This window comes from Schistocerca piceifrons, chromosome 7, assembly GCF_021461385.2.
Source record: "Schistocerca piceifrons isolate TAMUIC-IGC-003096 chromosome 7, iqSchPice1.1, whole genome shotgun sequence".
NCBI lineage: Eukaryota > Metazoa > Arthropoda > Insecta > Orthoptera > Acrididae > Schistocerca > Schistocerca piceifrons.
In genome coordinates this window covers 174689288-174708701 of record NC_060144.1, presented here as the reverse complement: position 1 = coordinate 174708701, position 19414 = coordinate 174689288, and the positions used below count along the sequence as shown (strand labels likewise).

At 39.2% G+C, this 19414-nt stretch overlaps 1 protein-coding gene across 2 annotated transcripts in view; it reads left to right on the top strand.

Annotated features, from left to right (window-relative positions):
• The window catches only part of LOC124805206 (putative mediator of RNA polymerase II transcription subunit 26), a 289089-nt gene that overhangs the window by 127373 nt on the left and 142302 nt on the right, over window positions 1–19414 (top strand). For both annotated transcript variants that reach the window (XM_047265702.1, XM_047265703.1), the window contains 2 exons: window positions 1481–1675; window positions 8553–8926. In XM_047265702.1, coding sequence (XP_047121658.1) covers window positions 1481–1675; window positions 8553–8926 — 569 coding nt within the window. The remainder of the gene's footprint in view (window positions 1–1480; window positions 1676–8552; window positions 8927–19414) is intronic.

The following is a 19414-nucleotide window of genomic DNA, read 5'->3' as shown; positions in this document are numbered from 1 at the left end:
ACGTGATCTGGAGTAACATTACTTGTGCCTTTTTGCACTAAACCCATTACAATATTTCTGTAATCTACTATGTAGTTGTCTTTACATTAGTTAAATTCCATTTAAATTCTTTCCTGAAATCATATTTGATAACATTCAAAGACTTTTATTCCACAAGTTGCGCACGTAAGAGTGTGCAAGGCGGCATAGTGGTTGAGATTTCGGACACACATTATGGAGGTCAGTAGTTCAAATCCCTGTCCAGTCATCCACGTTTAGTTTTCCAATGGTTTCCCAAACTTGCTTAAGACAAATCCTAGAATAGTCCCTTTGAAAAAGTCGCAGGCAAGTTTCTTCCCTTACCATAACTTGTGCTCAGATTCTTACAACCTTTTTGCTGTAGTAGGGAAGGCGAATGGTCAACTTCGATTTATTGGAAGAATTTTAGGAGTGACTCACCTGTAAAGGAGGTTGCATGTAGGATGCTGGTGTGACTTATTCTTGGGTACTGCTTGAGAGTTTGGGATCCATACCAGGGAAGGGCAGGGGGATTGAAGGAGGACATCAAAGCAATTCAGAGGTGGGCTGCTAGATTTTTTACCGGTAGGTTTGAACAATACCTAAGTGTTATGGAGATGCTTCAAGAACTCAAATGGGAATTCCTGAATGGAAGGCAACATTATTTTTGAGAAGCACTATTGAGAAAATTTAGAGTACTGGCATTTGAAGCCGACCACCGAATGATTCTATTATCACCAACATACATTTCACAAAAGGAGCATGCAGATAAGATTAGAGAAATATGGATTTGTATGGAGGCATACAGACAGTCGTTTTTCTCTTGCTCTAAATGCGAGTGGCACAGGAAAGGAAATGACTAGTGGTGGTACAGGGTATCCGCCGCCACACACTGTACAGTGGTTTGTAGAGTATCTATGTAGACCTACAGGTACAATGCTTGCATACAATAGGAAATTTAACTGTAGCAAAATCATTGTGAAGGACATAGTATTATAGTGCTTGTTGTGATGAAGGTAAAGACTTTGAATCATTGGGGTACATTCATAACAGCTCTTCAGCAAATTTAATTTGTGAAGTACAGTCAGCATCTATGATGAAAACGATTATTTACAGAGATTGTGTATTATATACATTTTCTGTTTTCTTTTTCGTTCCATGGTTTGGATGTTAAATGTTGGTATTGTGTGTACACTTAAACTAATTTCAGCTGATTTTGTAGTAGTGCTTATTTTGTTCCATATAGTAATAAATGAACAAGATAAATTTTTGTACATAAACACGCACAAAATCAATATAGGATTTCTTGTAAATTATAAATTGCACCAATCAGTTGTCCTTTTTAAATAATAAAATTTAAAAAGGATGACTGATCGCTGCAATCTACAATTTACAAGTCAATATGACAGTCACTGAGTGCAACAGTTTTCTGAATGGAAGGTAACCTGATAGGATTTCTGATTATGATGATTACTTTTCTTAGGTACAAGTAAAACGGCCCCTCAGCCACAAGCAGTGACAGTCAATCACTCAGGCAGAATTCTCGGCACTGCTTCATTGCCCGCTGTAGCAGCGACCAGGAGGTTATCGAGCCAGTTACCAGCTGCCGACACAAGCCCCTCAGGAAGTGCCTCCAGTGCTAGTGTATCTGCGCCCAGTCTGCAAGCATTGCTCGCAGGTAATTCGTGATATGCGCCTTTCGTCATTGAATAAAATATTAATTTCTGGGTGACTTTCTTCAGTATTTCAACATATTACTGTAATATTTGTGTTTGTTATTATTGGTTATCATGTCGTGTTTGTTAAAGTGATATTACATAATCCATATCTTTAGCAGTATTTGCTGACTGCAATGCTATGAGTAGTATTGTAGGTAAATTAAACAGTAAAGGAAATGCTGAGAGGAATACAAATATTTTTATAAGAACAAACAACCATTCTAAACCATGGAGACCAGCTCTATGTCTTCTGTGGCCCAGTATAAAGCCCCCCCCCCCCTCCCCGGTTACATTACCTTGCTAGTAAAGTAGATGACCATACATCCATCCATTTTGAAGAGTATGTGATCCGTAATGGAAATAATCTGGATTATATAGATGGGAGTCGTCTTGGCTACATATCCTTCGGTCCCATAATCCTCCTAACCTCAGTCTACACTAGCCCCTACCTCACGTCCACACTGCCTCCAACTCCACACCTGCCTCTGCCTCCATGCCCTCCTCCACCTCCAAGTCGATGTCTGCCTCGACACCTTCCTCTGCTTCAAAAGTGCCTCCTCCACCTCTGCCTCCACACCCTCCTCCACCTCTGCCTCCACACCCTCCTCCGCCTCTGCCTCAACACCCGCCCCCGCGTCGATGCCCACCCCACCCCGCTTCAATGCCAGCCTCTTGTGTTCCCACATATTTCTCTTGCCATAGGGTGGTACAGTAAAGCACTGAAACAGCAGAAGAGCTCAAAATGACCTCTTGTCATATGTTTGTCTGAAGTGTCATACTCAACATGTTTTGCATTATTCATAAAATCGTTTGAATTTTCCTAATTCTTTCTTGTCTTGGTGATGATATATTAGAATTTACCAAATATTGATATTTTCATGACATTTTATTCGGTATGCCTGAAGCAGTTGAAGGGATCAGTTTGAGACAGCTCTAATTTTTCTTCTGAATATATTGTCAATAATCCAAGAGTGAAGTTGCAACACTTGAAAATCACGCAGAGTTGTTACTGCTCATTGTTGTGTCTTGGTAGGTGCACTTTCCATTTTGGCAGATTCACATTACACTTTATATCGTTCATTTAGGTAATGTTCTTTGTCCATGAAAGACTCTTAAAATATGTCTCATCAGTGTGGACTTTCTGGTGAAGAAATACTTCTTCTCTTACAGAATTCTGAGTCTGATTCAGAAATTGACTTCTGCGATAAACATTAGAATTTTGTCCTACAGGCAAGTGAAGATGATAGTATAAATGAAGAGGGATTAGCGGATGAGGATTCAGATGCTGATCTGCATCTATTCTCAACTCATCTATTGCAGCAAGCCCACTTGGAAGCCTCTGCAAAAACGGTTCCTAGGGATAGAACCGAGTGGGAGATTGCCATTTTTCCATCTTTTGGAAGGAGATTGACAGTGAACAGTCTGAAGAGAGAGCGGTCTCATTACATAACACTAGTTTACAAGTAGATGACACTGTCATCTGTGATTTCAGTCTTATTTTTGATGAAGCAGTGCTATGTTTCATGAAGAAATGAACAGAATCAAATATTTGAAATAATTGGATCATGTCACGTGGGCCACTGGAAAAATTAATAGCCGTTGTATATGCTCCGGGTTGTAGCTTGTGCAAAAGGTATGTGTGCAAATGACTTTTGGTTGCTTTCAAGAGTGCCTAACCTCTTCTGCAACATTATGCTAGAGGCAGATTTCAGGATCTTCTCAGATTTCTTTGATTAAACGGAAAATTGACCCAACTGAATGCGAACCAGCCAACAAATTCACTTTTGTATCTCAAATTTGGCCAAAATTCACGGAAAACAGTAATCAGTCTTACTGTCCAGGAGAAACCATAACCACAGATGAGCAGCTATAATGAAGACAACCAAGATGCTGGTTCACTCGAGTTATGCCCAGCAAACGTAACAAATAAGGTATCTTGATTGTTGCCGATATCTAATGACAACTTATATATGTAATTATTTCCCATACCTTGGAAAAGAGGGCACACACAGAGGCAAGCAACCAGTCAGAGAGTATGTTGTTCTATGTTTCATGCAGACATTACTAAATCTAGGGAGAAATGTAATAACAGATGTTTTCGCATCATAGTTTGTACAACAATGAACATCATCCCTGGTGACATAAAGAAGCCAAATACTGAAAGACACCCCCCCCCCCCCCCCCAAAAAAAAAAATCGTCCTGTGCCAGACTGACAACACAGACTGCACCACCATGACTCTGTAGAAAGGAAAGAAGAGTAAAAATGTCATTCTTTGGACAAGGGAAGCTCCCCATTGCACCTCCCTCAGATTTAGTGGTAAAATAGCCCAGTGGATAGCCTGTCAAAAACTGAATACAGATAAAGCATGAAAACAGGGTGAAGGTGTACGTACTGAAGTGTGAAAAAAATAAGCAAAATAAAAACAGCAAACAGTCCAAGAATAAGATATGGAACATCAAACGAACTGCAAGAACCACTGCATCATGGTTGTGTGGTCATGGTGGTGATTGCAAAGCGAGAGATCCTTGTTCAAATCTCGCTCATGCTCCCCTCCTCCCTGCAGGGAACAGTGAACTTCCTGTCTGGTCATTGACGTGTCTGTTCTCCTTTTGTAATCTTGGCTGTTGTTGTACTACACAATAGTTATAGAGCATGAGTTACGTGGTAGGAGTATATCACCGCTGCAAGTAAATGTGATGAATAGTAAGAGCAAAGAGATGCTGCATAGACCTCTCACAGAAATGAAGACCACAAATAGACGGGTGTGAACTACATTACAACGAAGGAATTCGAGAGTCAAAATGGAACTTAGGAGTCATAGTGTGCGGTACTTGTGTGGAACAAGTAAGAAGTACATAAGGCTGGAGGTCCCTTCCTTACACCGCACTGTTGCGTACGGACATTACTCCAAGACAGAATCATGGATTTGAAAACGACACACACATCACTGATTGGGTGGAAAGTTCATAATTTTGTGAAAAGAAAAGCTTGATGTTGCACATCTTGAGCTTGGACTATTCACTGTTTCTGTCTTGTTTCTGTTTTCACAGTTCAGTAGACCTTCCTGTTTCATTGCTTTATCTGTGTTCAATTTGTGACGGGCTATCCACTGGGACATCTTACCACTAAATCTGAGAGGGGTGCAATGAGGAGCTTCCCTTGTAAGTACACTGCAATAATCAGAGGAGGAAAGGAGAAGCCTGTGACCCTAACATTCTACATTGCAACAAAGAGTGGGTGGATGTTTTTGATGGAATTACCCATAAATATACTAAAAAGCTTGCATGTAGGAAATAGCTAATGTGTGACTACCACCACATCTTGGACACTGCAGCAATAAATGCATGGGCCATCTAAAAAATAGTAATGAACAAGAAAATTGAAAGGAAGAATAATTTTTACTTGTGGACCGTCTGACAGCAACTGAATAAAACACAATTTTAGTGCCATACGTCTTTCGCCTTTATTTTTTTGACAGTCGGCAACAGAAACCAAAACATTGCATTAAAACAAGCGTTCAGTTCATAGTACTGTGGAATGTGGGAAAAAACTGCAAATTGGCATTCATAAGAAGAAGAAGAAGAACAACAAAAATGCAACAGGAGTGTAATATGTAAGAAATTGTCCACGCAACCTGCCACTGATGATGCCTTGCAGAAAATAAAGGCGAAATGCGTATGGCACTAAAATTGTGTTTTATTCAGTTGCTGTCAGACGGTCCATAAGTAAAAATTATCAATCTACCGTAATATTACACGCAACTGAGGAAGACAGGACTACAAAAGTTGAAGGTGAAAGGAAGAAGTTCATACTTCAACTGGCAAATGAACTCGAGGGAATGACAGAACCGAAGAAGAACAGACAAAAGAAGAGAATATGGAACCAAAATGATGTAGAAAGCAGAATAAGTGCCAAATCAATCCCTACTAAGGCAACGAGACCAGTGACAATTATTTAAAGTACCACAAAATGTGCTTGTACAACAGAAATCACTTGTGCTAAGTGCATCGAGCAATATTTCAGTGACTTGGATTAAAAGTACAACGAAACAGTGTGAAGGATACATGCGAGTTTAATGTAGGCAATATATATTAAATGTGTCCAGAAAGTTCTACAGACAGCTACTATATGAAAATCTAAAGTTAAGAAAACTTGTCAGCATGAGCAATCACAAATTGATAAGATATTAATTTATTGAAATAAGTAAGTAATGTATTAATTATTGTCTTAAATAATTATTGTTATATCTTGCAAAATGGCAGGAAGTAATGTACGAGGTGCTATCAAAAATTTTGGGGACTGGTGCTGCCATCTGTTGAAAATCTTACCTGTGGGCTAATGGTCATCGTCACCCTCAAAGAAGTTCCCATCCTCACGTACACACCGGTCCCAGCACTTCTGCCACTTGTCAAACGTTTTCTGGATGCCCTGTTCTTTGAGGGTGTTTATCACCACCAGCTATGCTTCTTGAATCCTCTCTTGGAGTGTCAAACCAACGGCCTTTCAACTTGTTTCAGTTTTGGGAATAGCGTGAAGTCGCAAGGTGCCAGATCTGGTGAGTACGGTGGGTGGGGTACAACCGCCATGTTGTTTTTTTGCTGAAAAGGTCCTGGTGAGCAAGGACGTGTGACTGGGGGCGTTGTTGTGATGCGGCAACTAGTTCCCTTGGCGCCAAAGTTCGGGCCATCGTCGCCGCATGTTTTCACGGAGCCATCGCAAAACGTCAGAGTAGTATGCGAAATTCACTGTTTGGTTGGGTGGGATGAATTCTTTGTGCACAATTCCCTTGGTATCAAAGAAAACGATGATCATGCTCGTCACCTGTGTTGCTTTTTGGGTCTTGGAGAGCCTGGGCTCCTCCACTGGGACGATTATCGCTTTGTCTCTGGGTCATAACCATATCATTGCAGGGGTCTCTGTATCACTTTTTCCGAGATTCGCACAGAATTTGATACACATGCGCTGTTCTGTTTGTGGATCCATCTTAAAATCGCCGCACACCAAACAAAGAGTATTACGGAAATCAATGTGGACGCGCAACAGGAAATCAATGTGGACGCGTAACACGTCCTCCCAGCTGAATGCTACTCCACACACTGACTCATCAGATATGCAGCTCTCACCACCTTGTGGTGCAAAGGTCTACTACTCCTACTTTCCAGATAGCAGCACCAGTTCTGAAAATTTTGGATTCCACCTTGTATGCTAAAATAAAGTACTTGTTCCCCAAATGAAATTTTCACTCTGCAGCAGTTCATGCACTGGTGCTTGTTTATGTCAAACATGAATATATTTTATGTGGGGCAAAAATATCCCTTTTTCCATTTTATGAATGTCAGAAATTCTGCTGTTGTAATGTTAATTGGCTACCAGGGATTCTTTCTTAGTGGATTTTTCATTTCTGTTTATAACATTGCATTTCAGTATGTACTATCTATGTTAAGCTCTTCTCTTACATATTTATTCCTCCATCTTGTAAAATGGAATATTTCACTTCAACTGGGACATAATTTCAACTGCCTGTGTTTGATTTTTCACCCTGAAAGGAGACCCAGTTTTCGCAGCCAGGCAGAAATGTTGTTTAAAATGTCTCCAAACAGTCACCTTTATTGTTCTCAGTTTAAATAAATGGATTTTTTTCATTTTAGATACATGCATAACTTAAGTCACATTCTAAATAGGTGTCCTATTTGTCTGTTAGCCATACATACCTTTGTTGTATTTTCATGCGGTATATAGTGATTTTTGAGTTCTATTTTGATGTTTTCGTACTGTATCATATACATACTCGATTTATAGATGAAGTTCCTTTTGGAGTTCATCTTATTTGATTTTCAATCAATAGTAAGATGCTTATGTATCTATTAAGATTTAAGTAAATATCCAATTGTATTTTAAAATCTCATCAATTGAGAATACCTTCAGCATAAATTTTAAGTAAAATCAGAAAAATGGTAGAAGTTTACTTCATGCTTTCATAGTACTTGTTTCTATGGAGATTGTTAATGGCTAGTAGCAGGAGCTTATTCTGTGGCTTCGTTTTATTTACCCATAGTTACTTTTTGTATGGTTTTATCTGCTTGCTACATGTATTAGTGCTGTATAGTGCTGCAATAAATTTTGAACCTGATGCACAGAAATTGTAATGCTCCACTGTCGTCTCATGTCTGTTCCTCATTGTTGGGAGCTCAGGATTCATATTGTGCTAGATGGCAGTTGGACTCCGTGGAAATTAGTTAAGTTTTCTCTCTAGTCTCTTTGTTGTCCATTTATTTGTGGCAGAAAACATGCAGTCAGACCCTGCATTTTGTTGGTGCTAATACTTCACAACTACAGAATATCATTTAGTTTGTGATCTGTAGTATGTGTAATTAATAAAGAAAAGTTTGATGCAACCATGTGGTTGATTTGGAGTGCTAAAGGTCTCCTTCACCATGATAATGTCACCTGCACACTGATGTGTCCGCCTGTTACCACAACTAGAATGCAAGACAAGGAATGATTTGTAAGAATCGTCATTTATTTATAAAACAAGCTAAGTGGGAAAGTCTTTAAAATATAATATTAATATTGCAGCTTACGGCTGCTCCATTGATGTTTTTGCATCGCTACAATAAACAATTTTTGCTGCCTGGTGACCTTAAAGTTCGATTGTATAATGTTAAAGGATGGGGCACCCAGTTTATTTATCTCTGCAGAATCTTTTAATTTGCTTTTGCAAAAATGATCACAGTGGTGTGGTAAAAATGCCATATGAATATTGCCACTGCCAAGTGATTCTTGTCACTTATCTGATGTACTGGATCTTCTGTTCTCATGAAAGCTTCTGTTACAGGTACACCATGTGCTGAGAAGCCGAGCTCCAACATCACAGTCTCATTATTAGAAAAAATCAACGCGTCAACTCCAGGATCTCTTCCACCCTCGTCTCCACAAACTCCCCAGTCCCCTTACACACCTTTACCAACGTCCAGTCCAAGTGCACTGCACTTCACATCTCCTCCACCCAAAATTCAGCAGCAACAACAACAGTTCCTTGCACAGTCACCATCACCAAAGACTCCATCACAAACATTACAGTATTCATCACCTTCTCCAAAGACTCCTGCCACACCTTCACCACTTTCGAGCCCCCCTCAGCCAAATGTTATTAGCCTCGCAAGCCTACAAGGAGCAGTGGCCAATATCCCTGGGTTGCAAAATGTGCAGGTAACTGATTTGTTGATTTTTAAACATATTCAAATGTGAAAAGTAGTGACTTCCTCTGATTGATAATCTCTTAAACATTTCAAACCACACTGTGTAATTTATTTTTGTGGTGAGTAATATTGATACTTTTGAAGTGTTAACACAAAATTACTCATTCGTGTTCATTCAGTCTCTGTTGCTCCTGATTCTTGATTCTGCTAAGTATATTTTACTACTAAATTGTTTGATATTCTTATCTGCATGATTAATTATCTCTTAATTGTTTAACGGTTGCTTAATTTCAACATAAAGCAATTACAAAAAAAGGATGAAGCGGTATACTGGGGCACATTTGAACAATGATTTTATAGTAATAAATCTGTATACCAAACAGTGAGCTCATTTTTTAAATTTATTATATGAATGTGAGTAGGAAGTGACAAGTGATTGGTCACTAAGTCGTATATTTTTTCTGAAGAAAGGTGATGTGATACTGCAAGAGGAATTTGACAGAGCACCTAAGTAAAAACAAGGCAACTGCAGTAGATGACATCTCCACAGAATTATTATGAGATTTGGTGGTTCATGGTGTGGGTTCCTGTAGTCATGTCCTAGTTCATGAACCACGGGCAACGTATGAGTGGCCAAGTAAGTGGTCCCGACAGTCGGGCTACCAGTTACTTTGGAATAAGGCTGGGCATCTCGGACATATTCTGAGTCGTGGTCACCTTTGTACTCATACGGCAAAGACTACCAAATCCACCGGTTAGTCCCTCAGCCGTTAGGGGTAAAACCCAATGGGACTCGGGGCAAGTAAGGCTAGCAACCTGCTTCCCTGGTACTTTAAATATGATGCTGGCAACAATCAGAGCAAAATGCCTCGGACCTTTGGAGGTGATGGAGTCCCACCTCTAACTGACAAACCAGGGACTCCTAAGATACGACTTGGCAAACAAATGGTAATGAGATGGGGAGCTATTAATATCAATGGGGGCTACTCTTGGAAGAAGGTAGAGCTGGCAGAGGCTGCAAGCAAGATGGGGCTGGACGTTTTAGCTGTTAGTGACATTCGGGTAAGGGGTGAGAAAGAAGAAGAAGTGGGAGAATACAAGGTCTACTTGTCAGCAGTCAAAGCAGGAATAGCACAATGGGGTGTAGGGCTTTACATCAGGAAAGAAATGGAACCCAGCGTAGTTGCAGTAAGGTATGTAAACGAACGACTGATGTGGATAGATTTGACAGTGTCTAGCAAGAAAATTAGGATTGTGTCAGTATATTCGCATTGTGAAGGGACTGATCAAGATAAGATGGATAGTTTTTATGAGGCACTCAGTGATGTAGTTGTTAGAGTAAAGGACAAGGACAGTGTTCTGCTCATGGGTGATTTTAACGCCAGGATTGGAAATCGAACAGAAGGGTATGAAAAGGTTATGGGTAAATTTGGAGAGGATATGGAGGCCAACAGGAACGGGCAGCAACTCTTGGATTTCTGTGCCAGTATGGGCTTAGTAATCACAAACTCCTTTTTTAAACATAAGAACATTCACTGGTATACTTGGGAAAGCAGGGGAACCAGATCTGTCATTGACTATATAATAACAGATCAGGAATTCAGGAAGGCTGTGAGGGACACACGTGTATTCAGGGGATTCTTTGATGACACTGATCATTATTTAATCTGCAGTGAAATTGGGATTGCGAGGCCGAAAGTGCAGGAGGTCAGGTCCATATGTAGGAGGATAAGAGTGGAGAAACTTCAGGATAAGGAAATCAGGCACAAGTACATAACAGCGATCTCAGAAAGGTACCAGTTAGTTGAATGTAGTCAATTACAGTCATTGGAAAAGGAATGGACAAGGTACAGGGACACAGTACTAGAAGTGGCTAAAGAATGTCTTGGAACAGTAGTGTGTAAAAGTAGGAGGAAGCAAACAGCTTGGTGGAATGACACAGTCAAGGCAGCCTGTAAAAGGAAAAAGAAGGCGTATAAAAAATGGCTACATACTAGAACTCAGGTAGACAGAGAAAGTTATGTTGAAGAAAGAAACAAAGCCAAACAGATAATTGCAGCATCCAAGAAGAAATCTTGGGAAGACTTTGGAAACAGGTTGGAGACATTGGGTCAAGCTGCTGGAAAACCATTCTGGAGTGTAATTAGCAGTCTTCGAAAGGGAGGTAAGAAGGAAATGACAAGTATTTTGGACAGGTCAGGAAAACTGCTGGTGAATCCTGTGGATGCCTTGGGCAGATGGAGGGAATATTTTGAAGAGTTGCTCAATGTAGGTGAAAATACGATCAGTAATGTTTCAGATTTCGAGGTAGAATGGGATAGGAATGATGATGGAAATAGGATCATGTTTGAGGAAGTGGAGAAAATGGTCAATAGATTGCAGTGCAATAAAGCAGCTGGGGTGGATGAAATTAAGTTGGAACTCATCAAGTACAGTGGAATGTCAGGTCTTAAATGGCTACACAGGATAATTGAAATGGCCTGGGAGTCGGGACAGGTTCCATCAGACTGGACAAAAGCAGTAATCACACCAATCTTTAAACATGGAAACAGAAAAGATTGTAACAACTACAGAGGTATCTCTTTAATCAGTGTTGTGGGTAAAATCTTCTCAGGTATTGTTGAAAGGAAAGTGCGAGTATTAGTTGAGGAGCAATTGGATGAAAATCAGTGTGGGTTTAGGCCTCTTAGAGGTTGTCAGGACCAGATCTTTATCTTACGACAAATAATGGAGAAGTGTTATGAGTGGAACAGGGAATTGTATCTATGCTTTATGGATCTAGAAAAGGCATATGACCGGGTTCCTAGGAGGAAGTTATTGCCTGTTCTACGAGATTATGGAATAGGAGGCAAACTTTTGCAAGCAATTAAAGGTCTTTACGTGGATAGTCAGGCAGCAGTTACAGTTGACGGTAAACTGAGTTCATGGTTCAGAGTAGTTTCAGGGGTAAGACAAGGCTGCAACCTGTCTCCACTGTTGTTCATATTATTTATGGATCATATGTTGAAAACAATAGACTGGCTGGGTGAGATTAAGATATGTGAACACAAAATAAGCAGTCTTGCATATGCGGATGACTTAGTTGTGATGGCAGATTCGATTGAAAGTTTGCAGAGTAATATTTCAGAGCTAGATCAGAAATGTAAGGACTATGGTATGAAGATTAGCATCTCCAAAACGAAAGTAATGTCAGTGGGAAAGAAATATAAACAGATTGAGTGCCAAATAGGAGGAACAAAGTTAGAACAGGTGGATGGTTTCAAGTACTTAGGATGCATATTCTCACAGGATGGCAACATAGTGAAAGAACTGGAAGCGAGGTGTAGCAAGGCTAATGCAGTGAGCGCTCAGCTACGATCTACTCTCTTCTGCAAGAAGGAAGTCAGTACCAAAACTAAGTTATCTGTGCACCGTTCAATCTTTCGACCAACTTTGTTGTATGGGAGCGAAAGCTGGGTGGATTCAGATTACCTTATCAGTAAGGTTGAGGTTACAGATATGAAAGTAGCTAGGATGATTGCAGGTACTAGTAGATGGGAACAATGGCAGGAGGGTGTCCACAATGAGGAAATCAAAGAAAAACTGGGAATGAACTCTATAGATGTAGCAGTCAGGGCGAACAGGCTTAGATGGTGGGGTCATGTTACACACATGGGAGAAGCAAGGTTACCGAAGAGACTCATGGGTTCAGCAGTAGAGGGTAGGAGGAGTCGGGGCAGACCAAGGAGAAGGTACCTGGATTCGGTTAAGAATGATTTTGAAGTAATAGGTTTAACATCAGAAGAGGCACCGATGTTAGCACTGAATAGGGGATCATGGAGGAATTTTATAAGGGGGGCTATGCTCCAGACTGAACGCTGAAAGGCATAATCAGTCTTAAATGATGATGATGATGATGATGATTGGACATCATGATAAAATTATTTCGCCTGGTATGTAAGCTATATGAGACAAGCAAAATACCTCCAGAATTCAAGAATAATTTAATAATCCCAATTCGAAAGAAGGGAAGTGCTGGCAGGTGTGAATATTACTGAACCATCAGTGTAATAATTCATTGTTACAAAATAACAACATGAATGACTTGCATAAGAATGCAAAGATGGGTGGAAGCTGCCAGAAGATCAGTCAGGTAGTGACATGCAAGGCAATACTGACTCTGGTATGTGGTCACGCAGATTTTCTCAGCTCAGTTGATTAATGGTGTGCTTTCAGTTGTTCAGGCAAGGTGTTTGTTCCATTTTGATTCACAATATTTTGACAACCAGCCTTGTCATCATCTCCAGGCTTCAGGTGCTCTTTGCATACTCACTGCCTTTACTGCAACCAGATGGTGAAGTATTGTTGGTGTAGTGCCATTTTTTTATAGCAGAGCTTGAATTCGACTCCCAGTGCCCAGTACACACTTTGATGCCGCCGCCCCCCCCCCCCCCCCCCTCCCCAAACTTTCACTGTTTTTCTGTGAAATGAATGCACATTCTCCCAGCATTTTATAGCACTGGTGGATGAAGTACATGGCAGGCTCCTGACAAATAAGGTGCTGGGCTGAAAGCTTTGATTAAATTGATGACTCCACTCCTGTTTATTGGGTTTTATGACGTTTTTATTTTAGGAGACATCCTAATAACACTTTCTCAGACACTTCACATTTATACCACAATACTGTTCATGTGCTATTTCATTTTATGATTATATTCAAGGCAAGCTTGGAAGCAGCTAATTACTAATTATCTTCTGTTGGCTGCCTGAAATACACTGCATGCCATGATTCCATTCGAATCTACTGCTCTTGCTGAAGATAGGGGGCATATAAGGCAAAAAAGGGATTCTTGGCTTTTCTTCTTCCATCTCAGACACAATTTCTCCTTTTGTCAGACTGCATCCCATTCCTTTGGAACACTGTAAGTGTTGTAATTCTTCAATGCAGTGCTCCTTATCTTCTGACTGCATTCGAACTTCATAGACCAGAGTTTTTATCCTGAAATTTCTTTGTGATGGATGATGATACTCGAGTCATGCAGATAGAGGTCAGTCTGCATGGATTTTCTTTATACACTGTCCATTCGTTCCTTTCTTAACTTCGTGTTGAGGAATGATAGCTGGCACTGTTTTTCAAGTTCCAGTTTTTTTAATTAGAATGGATGGGGTTCAAATGTTCTAGGAACTTTTAGTCTTTTCACTTGATTTATTTACTCTTTGACGGAAAATATTATGAACAAACTGATGGTGTGCTGATAAGTAGTCAGTTATCACCTGTCGTGATGGTCGTGCATTTGTAACACTCCGAAGTACACACAGTAGACTCCAACAAGTCAAACAACTAGTTTCTATCATATGTTGGATGATGCGTTTGTGGTGTGGCCACTTGGGGTGTAAAAATTTAAGGAGTGCATGGAACATTAAACTCTTTCCTTTCTAATATTAAATTCATGATGGAACTTGAAAAAGAGTACCAGCTTTTTTCATTGACATACTAATTAAGAAATTAGGACAGTAAATTCTTCATTTTTGTAGCCATATTGTAGACTGTTGATTTACAGTTTCTGAGGGTATTTTTGTTCCATCAGTACAACTAAAAGAAAATGAGCCTTTTCTCACCAGATGTGGCTCACTTTATTGAAATAAAACATCGGTGATCTGTAATTAAAGATATTTACAGTTTGATTTGTAGTTTTTACTTAAGTTAATTTCTGCTAGATTTTTCACTTTCATCAAGGAATGAACTCTGCTAGCAAATTTTTGGTTTCTTTCATTAGGCATTGGTAGTTGTGGTCTAATTTTATGCTGATTTGCAGAATTGTGCATTTTTAAAGTTGAACACAGCACAATTTCGTACACCACTATTCACTGTTTATTTGTATACTTCTAACGAGGAGACCTTCTAGTCTCGAAATTTAGTTAGGGGTGAGACTTTGTAGGTTAGTAGTATACCTCAAGGGTATCCACTCATAGAAGTCTTAGAGCGCACTATCCAGAAAATTCCGATAAAAGGACTTTTAAAGTTTTAAACGTAACTCATAAACATCTCGTATATGGGTCATAAGTAGCAAGGCAGCAGATAAGTTTGCTCAGTCAATACTGTGCCAGACTGTCATGCATCTGATCTTGTTTCGATCCTACCTACCTGCCGGTAAGGCTTCATTTGTTGTTTTTAATTGTTTTAAAAATTATAACAACTATTAAATACAGTTAATGACCTAAAGTATTAGTATTTAAATCGTAAATAATTTTTTTTAATAAAGTGGCTGTCACAGCTACTTAAAATGTGAATTACACTCACCAATATTTTTTTTAAAAAAAAGGTTAAATAATTTCAGAAGCTTTATTAATGGAGGTAAATTAATTGCCAGTCACAAAATTCTGGGTGAAGTTTCAGTTACATAAAATTTTGTACAATATCATGTTCCCTTGTCAATTTTGTATTCTATGTGCAAGCACCAGAATGATAATTGTCATAAAAACATTGAAAACAAAAAAATATTTTGGCATCTTGCACAATGTATATAGGACGATTGTTTGTACTTTTTTTGTTTTGTTTTAGGATCTGATGAAAAATGTACTACGTTGACATTCCTGTAAACTTCTGTTTCCTCAGAAAGCTTGGAAGCGTACGAGATCATTTCCTTAAAATTGGCGATGACGGCTGGTGATACACTATTTCCCCCCCACCCCCCACCCCCCCCCCCCCCCCACCCCCCCTTTTTTAAATGTTACATCGTTGAATGAGTGGAGTATGTTTCAGAGGAACCGCTTGGTTATTTGTTGTCATCCTGAAAGATGTCGTCATACCCCACTCACGCTTTGCTTGTCTACTCCAAGAGTCAGTAATTAACAGAAACTGTTCTTCACCCTTATAAGATTTCAAACACTGGTTGAGAAGGTCAGTATACAGTTATGTTCTTAGCTTCCCAGATTTGAAAGATGTTATTTCAGTGTTTTCATAATTTTGCTTATATTATTTTACTGTTTTTTAAACTTCGAGGATCAAAGTTACCGATTGCCTCTTGTAAACAAACACACACCTGAGGGAGGATGTTTCCAACAGAGTGAGAGCAGTATATGTATGCATCACTTTATTCATGTCATGTTTTTTGGCGAAAATAGTTTTGTTTCTTTGACAGCCAGAGTCCTCTTGAACACTGACTGTTACTGACATCCTGGGAAGAAAAAGCAACTGAAATTGAATTATTTTGCCAGAGAATTGTAAAAATAGAGAGCAAACTGGATTTTTAAATACAGTGCAATAAATACCTGTTGGGTCAGTGTTGATAACAAAATCTGTGTTGAAATTTGATATCAGTTTTAACATATGGGTTCAGAAAGTGTCCGCAGCAGCCAAGGTTTCTTTGATCGTCGCCGTTTCTTTTCTTGAAACAAATCTTGTCACTTTTCACTGATGAATTGTGTGCTTATTTTTTAGTCTATGATCTCAGCTGTCAGAAGCTTTAAATTCAAAATCTATAAACTGTTGTGCTGTTGCTAAAGCCCACTGTTGTAAATTATATATTGTCACTTGCTAATAATTCTCTTGTGCTTCAACAAAACAATCGTTTGTCCAGGAACTGATTGCTGTGTACTTATCAAATTGATTGCCTTCTTTTTTTCCCTACCCATTTTGGATAACTATTTCTTCTTTCTTAACAGGCTGCAGCACCCTGCCCTCTGACCCCAGCCCCCCTTTTTAAAGTTTCCACAACGGGTGAACTTCTGTGATGATACTAACAACGTTAATCTTGCTATCCAAAGAAAGACTTCCCTTGCCTTCTTTTGATCTGGTTCTTTGTACTTTTCGAAAGGTTCACCTTCACAGTTTTCATGTTTGTGAGCAAGTTCATCAGTCACAAGGACTTTTATCAGCCAACATGTAAATGGTATGCCTGTAATTTCTTCGCCCACCAGCATTGCTTAGCGAAAAAATGACATTGAAGATTTTGATTTAATCAAATTATTTGCAGTAAGCAAGCTTTCATAATAAACAACTGCATCTTTTAACGTCATCTTTGACACTTCACTGTATAATGAATGTGCAGCCTGTGATACTTTCACAGTGTCTTTGGCAGACGTTTTTAATTCACAATATTGTAAAAATGCCGACAATATTTCACAGTACAGAAGGCTCCAGTCTGTGAAAGTTGAATGAACTGGCACTGTAGTAGGTAAGGCACAGTGTTCATATAGTTCTGTGCGGGCCTTGACACTTACTGATCGTCTGTCTGTTTGCATAAACAGTAGAGCAACAGCTATACCCTGCTTTTCCATGAAGACGCTTTTGCCTTAAATTTACAATGAGTATTTAGAATAATTCCACAGCTTATAATATTGCCCAGTTTTGTAATAACATTGTAATGACAGTAATTAATGCTTTAATTTACTACCATTAAAATACAATTGAAATTATTTATGATTTAATTGTTAATACTTCAGGTCATAAACTTTTAAGAATTTTTATGATTTTTAAAGCAATTAAGAAAGCAAAATAAATTGGAGCTTACAGCTAGGATTAAACTTGGTTCAACCATATGACATTCTAGCCTGCTACTGACTGAGCCATTTCATCTGTATGTTGGAGTGCTACTTCTGACCATATACGAAGTGTGTATGAGCTATGCTTAAAACTTTAGATCCTCTTTTCTCAGAATTTTCTGTGTAGTGTGCTTGTAAGACTTCTATGTGTGGACACACTTCAGGTATACTACCAACCTCTGAAGTCTCATCCCGAACTGAATTTCCGAGATCAGAAGGTCCCCTTGTAAGTGCGTATTGTGTTTTGTAATTTTGCCAACATTGACTCTAGAATAACACAGATATAATGAACTACAAAGAGAGAAAAATGTAGATCAAAGAACAACTGGTGGCAATGTTGACAACTACAAAACATGATACACACTTAGAAGTATGCAGATAAACAGTGAACAGTGGTGTGTGGAATTGTGCCATGCTAAACGTCAAAAATCCATTGTTCAGCAAAGCAGTTTAAAATTAAACCACAATTATCAGTGTCTAAAGAAGAAAGAACTCAAAAATGTGCTAGCAAACAGCATTTCCTGCTGTGGGTGAAAATCCGAGCATAAATTACAGTAAGTAAAAACCAGCAATTTGTTAATGAATTGTTTTTTGAACTAGAAATCTAATCAGGTTGTAAATATCTTTAATTACAGACCACTGATGATGCTCATAAATAGTTAAGACAAGAATATATGATTCATAGAGCACGTTGGAAACCCATGTACACTGACCTCTTATTATTCATGCCTTGAACTGCCATCATGTCACAAAGAAATGCTGTGCTAAACACTCTGATTCATAGAGCGCTGAGTAATTACACCACCTGTGTATAGTGTTCCCAGGGAATGAGTATTCCGATCAATAAATTGAGCAGGCATTGCAGTCAAAATTGACTGCACTTGAGGTTGACTGCCCTTGGGGAAGAGATTGAGACTGAAATAGAAAAAGAAAAGCCAAAAGCCGGGTTTGTGCTTTATGCCACCCCAGTCTCCAGAAATATCAGTAGACTCCTGTGGAAATGTACTTCAGTGTGTCAACAAAAGATGAAAAGTCTTCTTTCAAATATTAAACACAATGTAGATGTCCAAAGCCAGATGTTTGCCACCTTCTGTGCAAATGTGACATGACTTTCGTAAGGCAGGTTATTAGAACATTCAACAAGAGATGCAAGGAACATCAGTGACACATTTGCCTAAAACAATCAAGCAAACCGACTGTCTCGGAGCACTGCTGCATACATAATCAAGAAGTGAAACTGACTGAGGTTTCACTTTATACAGAGCTTAGGGTTCAGTACTATATTTATTAAGATATCAATGGACAACACCATCTGCTGGGACTGTAGAGAGAGACCCCACGACTTAAGTACAGTATTTGTGCAATGCATGGCTCAGTGGTTAAGTGCCATACCACTTATCAGACTTAAATAGGTCAAATGTGCACTGCGCACAGGGTGTGGCTGCTGGGATAGCAGAATGTGTGTGGCTTGCACACTAAGAGTGGAGAAAGGAGTCTATGAGCCACATGAATCACTGAGCAAAACTTTCATTCTTACAGATCAGAATGAGGAAACATAAATGTGACTTTTAATTACAGGAGCATCCATGTTGAGCTTCCAGATTAATCACAGTAAATGTAACAGTGACCACAAAGTACTAGGAATAGAAAGCTGGCTGAAACTCGATGTGAATAGAGTTGATGTCACAAGAATGACTAGACACCAATGATTGGAATGTATTTATTGCTCTAAAGAACTCTGTAATATATAGGAGGAAGTTGAGTGTCAAACATGATGGTGAATGCTGTTGTAGACCACATGTCTTGAACTGTAGGGGCTCGGTGCTTCATAGAAAACCTGGAGAATATTGTGGGTTAATTTCCTAATCATATTATTGTACTATGGGAAATCTCAACTCGTCAGTTATATGATGAGAGAATAATACAATCAAAACAGAAGATAAGGACAGAGATTCTTGGAAGCTTGTTCTGTGCA